Raw genomic sequence first — 6,000 nt, forward strand, 5'->3', positions numbered from 1 at the left:
TCCCATTTTTGGTGCATTTTGTAAAACCTTCACCTCCTTTCATTATTATCCAACCTTTTTCTGGTCATTTCTTTGAATCTTTCAGGCTTTATTTTAAGCTTTAAATGAACCTTTTTGTCAAAATCTGTTTGGAAGTTTTGAATTAAAATTGATTTACAACTGACTTTAACATATACAGAACAAGATTTACATGATTTGTTCGATTTAGAGTTAAAATCCACATTTTGTTTGAAACTCTGGACATTTTATGCTTCAACTGTTCAAAGTTTTTAACATTTATGTTACAGAATCTCTTTCTTTGTTCTTTAATATTTTCCTTAAAACCAGTTTTTTTTCTTCAATCTTTTTAAATCTTTAGGCGATTTGTTCCTTCAGGTGATAACTTATTAAAATATGAATTTTACTGAAACAGAACAAATCTAATAATGCATATAGTTAAAAACAAAGAGTCATTCAATGTTTTATCCTGACAAATGTGACAGAAAGAGAACTTCACTGCAAAAACACAAAATATTACCAAGTATTTTTGGTCTAGTTTCTGCTGTAAATATGTTAAAACACTTGAAATGAGACAAAACTCTGACTTATAAGTAACTTTTCAGTAGGATATATGAGCTTGTTTTAAGTCGATAATTTCTTAATATTAATCTAAAAACATATTTGTTTCATTTGCAGATTATTTCACCTAAAATATGTGAAAAATGTGAAATAATCTGCTAGTAATAAGTGATTTTTTTCATCAAAATGTATCTTGAAAAGTTACTTTTAAGTCAGTTTTGTCTTATTTTAATTGTAATAAGATATTTGCACAACAAACTCGACAGAAATAATTGGTAAGATTTTGTGTTTTTGCAGTGTGCGTTGCTCTTCACCTTGTAAATTGGCTCAAATTATACAGAAAATATTGCAATCTTTTTAGAAATATATAGTTTTCCACGTTGGAAGGATTTAATATCCTCCAGAAAATCAATTACAGGAAATAAACTACTAAATCCGGGTAAGTTGTGCTTTATTTTAGAGGAAATCTGATCCTTTGTCTTTTGCATAAACATCAAAATACAAGATAGGCAACAATAATTAAATCTGTGTGAAAAAAGAAACAGAAAACTAAAAAAATATATCAATAAAACAAAAATATTTTTAGAGAAATACGCATGCAAGACTGAGAGCAGAGCAGCTGATCCACTGGTATAGAAACATCAGCACCGGTTTCCTGGACTGGAGCCATTTAAAAACCGAACTTCACAACAATACCGAGAGAAGCGCGCCGCTCCGAGTCTTCACAGAACTCTAATAATACAAAAATAACAATAAATACGCTTTAACTATAGATGTAAATAGAAAAACAGAGTTATTTTACACGTTTAAAGCCATGCTCTCAGTTTTTTGCAGTGCTTTCCGGTGTTGGTCCAGCCAGTCTCTGAGCTCTGAGATCCGGTAACCCTCCGGTCCCCGGCCGCCCTGGTACGCCACCGTGCCCCGGTGGAGGACGTAGAGTCTGTTGAAATACGCTCCGTACGCGGCGCTGGAGGAGTCCTCCATGTTGTCCGCCACCACCCGGCAGCCGGGCACCTCCAGGTGGATCAGGTGCGCCGCGCTCAGCCGCTCCTCCAGACTCCGGTGCTTCGGGATCTGGTAGGGCGCGTCGGTGCTCGTCCAGCCGTCGGACGGATGTGCCTCCTCGATGTACACCACAATGGTGTCCGCAATGTCCGCGTTCAGCTGCGCGACCTCCTGGAAAGCCTTCAGGCGCGCCATGAACGGCGGTCAGGTGCAGCTGCCGAAGTTGAGGATGAGCGGCCGGTCGCCGTGCGCAAAGTCCAGGATGCGGGAGTGCCGCCGGTCCTCCAGGCGCACAACTTCGGTGTTGGGCGCTCCGCGTCCGAGGTGCGCCGCTTTCAGGAAGTCCAGCTTCTGGCCGTGCCAGACGGCCTTCAGCGACTCCAAGCTGAAGAGCCGGTTAGAGTCCGAAATGCACACTGGAGGATCAGTGGCATCGCCTTCCTGCTCCTTCATCCTGAAGAAAAACCTCTTCCTGATGCACAAGAAGTCCAGCAGCCAGAAAACTACAGCTGCCATGAGGAAGCGGGGCAGCAGGACGAAACAAACCGCCGCGTTTTTCACAGCTTTGACTGTATTCATCATCCCTTTCTGATGGTAACCTGCACGGCCCTGCGCGCTGTGCCACGGGCTTCTGAGTTGAAGTTAGGTTACTTGCGTCTCCCACCCCTTTTTATAGCTTTGGCACATTTGAATGGATCACAGCCCGCCTCCAAACCGGGGCCGAGGCCTCACATGGCGGGGATTACCTGCTGTCGTCCGGGCGGGATGGAGCGGATGCGCCGCTGCGTCACCGACCCCAAATTAAACAAACTAACAGGAAAAATCAATTCATGTTACTTTGGAAGTGAAAGGTAGAGCAGAGCTGTGAAGTAACTAGTTCTACTTACTCCAGGGGTGTCCAAAGTGCGGCCCGGGGGCCATTTGTGGCTGTTGGATTGATTTTGTGTGGCCACCAACTGCAATTCAAACATAATACAAATTTGGCCTGTAGATGGAGATGGAGACTTTTAACTTGCAATCAGGGTAAAAAACTGTTACCAACATAATTTACTTACACAGGAAAAAGTGAAGTACACCACAAAGTATTTGTGTTTTTATAACCAAGTTTAACAAAAATTTTTACTGAAAAGCCGACTCTGCTGCTCCCAAATCAGCTTTTATTCTTTATTAAACTTGGCTAAATACAGAAAAAATGTTTAAACAAAATGACCAAAATCCTGTTTTTATTACTGAAAATAAATTTATTCAATCAAGCCCAAAAGAAACTGAAGACTGGAAATCTGTTTTAATACAGCAAACATGCAAAATTAAAGTAGTAAATTTCTGCCAAAGAAAACTCAGAAAGTTTGAGAGTAATCTCAGAAAAATTCTTGAAAAAACAAGGAAAGTTGCTAGAAAAAAGAATAACATTTTAGATTAATACCATAGTTTTTTTTTTTTTCAAAAAGCTTAGAAATTTCTGAATTTCAAATGTTGAAAATTTTCTTCTGAACATTTTTGAGAATAATCATAAAATTTCTGAGTTTTTGGCAGAAATGTAGTACTTTTTTCTATCCACAAAAGACCTAATAGATCATCGTAAAAATCCGTTTCAAGATTTGGATCTAAAACATTTGAAAGGCTTGATTTTACCATGGCAAAAAGTTTGGGCACCCCTGATTTACCCTATTACATTAACATGAGTAACTCTTCTGAATGAAATTACTTTTAGGAGTATTTTTACTGTGCTGTACTTCTTACTTTTACTTGAGTAATATTTCTGGATTTTCTACCCACTGACCGATTCACCAGACACAGACACACCCGCAGTTATTGTTAAAGTTTGGTGAGTTTTATATTGAAAGGAACTGATTTGGAAAAATATGTATTTTATTTTTTTGTAACTTATCCCAATTATTGTCATTTTCATCCTTAAAATAACCTGCGTGAATAACTCCTTAATATTGATTTTTTTTTAAAAGTACTAATATGAGCAGATTATTTCACAAATAACATGTTGAGTCACAAACCCGGGCACTGCGCCTTTTCCTAGCAACCCCAGCCTAGCCCAGCCATTACCTAGCAACCCCACCCGTTACCTAGCAACCCCAGCCTAGCCCAGCCATTACCTAGCAACCCCAGCCGTTACCTAGCAACCCCAGCCATTACCTAGCAACCCCAGCCATTACCTAGCAACCCCAGTAAGCCCAGCCGTTACCTAGCAACCCCAGAAAGCCCAACATTTTTGATTAAGCCAAAGTAATAGCCAAAGTGTAGATTGGCTATTACTTTAAAAGTAAATTATTTTTTACTTTTAAAAAATAATTATTAGCAATTTTGTTAGAATGGAAAAAGTTCAGAACAACACCAAAGTATTAGCTTTTATTTAATTTATTGGAAAAAAAGTGACACAAATAATAAAATGGATCAAGTGAGCCAATAATAATTGGAAAAGTAGATTTTTTTTTCTTTCAGTCAAACAAAATCCTTTTCACGTTTTAGATCTATGATAAAAAATACTTCTGTTCTCTATAGTAAACAGTTATTTGCTTTATTTTAGTTTTAACTTTCTTTGCCCACGAGTATTTCTGACTCAATTAATCTGTCCCACATACCAAAAAATTTGGACTAATAATCTATATTAGATTAAAGATGTGACTCTTGTTTGTGATGTAACGAGAACTTTGCAGTCTCATTAACTATTTAGCAGACAAATCTGCTTTTCAGTTCTTAAAAGCAGCTTATTTCTTAAAAACAGCTTATTTCTCGCCACTCTCTGCCCACTTTCCTCCCCCACAGATGAGCTGGAATAACAATCCAAATCTCCGAGGCGTTTTGGTGAGAAACAGAAGCTCACCTGCTGTGCCTTTTGCATAAAAATTACTCACTGGTTGTTGTGGCTGCAAACTCTCACATCTACCTCCTTTAAACTTTCCTGGACTCCTGGCAGCAGCACCAGGTTTATCTGAGGATAGCACAGATCTAGGAAAGCAGCCTCTTTCTTTCTTCTTCTTTTTTTAAGGGCTTGTTTATTGAGACTCTGAGCTTCCAGAAACCACAGCTGATGGAAAATCAAAAAAGACTGAAGCACAGAACAGATCAGAATGATAAGTTACAGCCAGCGCTGGCCCACTTGCTTTCAAGTCTCTGATATCTCTGTCTTCACGGAGAACAGAGTTTATTCTGATTTACCTTCCATGACCTCGTCTAAATCAAACAGCTCCAGCCTTCATGCTGAATGACTCTCCCTAAGGCTGTTTTTATTGCTAGTGGAAAAACAAAATTGTATAAAATTCAGTTTTATTTTTCTGGTCACATCATCTTTTTTTCCCCCCTCTGGCTGTTCAACAAACAAAATCTCTCCACAGCGTCTTTTTTCCCCACATTACAGACACAAATATTTACTGAGATTTTTATGTCATAGACCAACACACTGAAAAAAACAAGTATTTCTGCCTATATTCTAGTACAAATATCTTATTACACCCGAAATTAGAGAAAATTAACTTACAAGCAACTTTATTGTGAGATATAGAAGCTTGTTTTAAGTAAATAATTCCTTAATATTGATGAGAAAGTTCTAGTTTCATTGGCAGTTTTAACATGTTGAGTCATATTGGGCCGTTACCTAGCAACCTCAGCCCGTTACCTAGCAACCCCAGCAGAGTTCCAGCACATTTGGTTTTTCTGACCAACTTCACTTAGAACAGATTTTACTTAGAACAAGACATTTTCTCCTATCTTATAAGTTAAATAATCTGCCAATAGAACTATAATTTTTTTTAAAAGTCAATATTAAGGAATTATTTACAAAAACAAGGTTGTTTAGCTTGCTGAAAAGTTACTTTTAAGTTAGTTTTGTTTTATTTCAAGTGTAGTAAGATATTTGGTCTAGAAACTAGATCAAAAATACTTGGTAAGATTTTGTGTTTTTGTAGTGCACAGAGTGATATAGAAAAGGGAAGCTCGGTTTACAAATACAAATCTGTGTGGTATGCGTCTTTTCAACACTGTGGAAACCAAAGTGGAGGCAGGAGAGGTTAGGGAACCAATTGTGGAAAAGCTGAAAGTTGATAAAACAATATCCCAAGTTTTAAACATCTCACAAGCTTTGCTCATTTATCTGAACATGGACAGAGGAACAACCAACTAAGGTTAAAGCTTAGAGTGTTTTCACATGTGATAATCCGATAGGCTCGGTATGATTTGGGATCAAAATTGCAACATTTGCAACATTTCTTACATTTTTAGCTGGTGCAGTTCGCTTTCTCACTGCAATCTGTCTAATAATCAAACTGAAAAACCTGTTCCCCACTTCGCCTGTGGGGGCGCTGTACCAAGACCCACCGAAGAAACAACACAAAAACCTCTGAAGAAGACCAGCGTAGAGAAAAGTGGCATCAGATTTGACTTAATATATTATGTCTCTGAGATTTGAGCTGTTGTAGAATTTCTCCA

At 38.2% G+C, this 6,000-nt stretch overlaps 1 protein-coding gene across 1 annotated transcript; it reads right to left on the reverse strand.

Moving 5' to 3' along the window:
* Nucleotides 1-992: 992 nt before the first annotated feature.
* On the reverse strand, nucleotides 993-2,259 carry dio3a (iodothyronine deiodinase 3a). The gene has a single exon (XM_014983426.2). The coding sequence runs from the start codon at nucleotides 2,143-2,145 to the stop codon at nucleotides 1,357-1,359; it is 789 nt and encodes a 262-aa protein (XP_014838912.2). The 5' UTR covers nucleotides 2,146-2,259; the 3' UTR covers nucleotides 993-1,356.
* Between the last annotated feature and the right edge of the window lie 3,741 nt (nucleotides 2,260-6,000).

This window comes from Poecilia mexicana, unplaced genomic scaffold (genome assembly GCF_051168715.1).
Source record: "Poecilia mexicana isolate PSO_F unplaced genomic scaffold, ASM5116871v1 scaffold_22, whole genome shotgun sequence".
Taxonomy (NCBI): domain Eukaryota; kingdom Metazoa; phylum Chordata; class Actinopteri; order Cyprinodontiformes; family Poeciliidae; genus Poecilia; species Poecilia mexicana.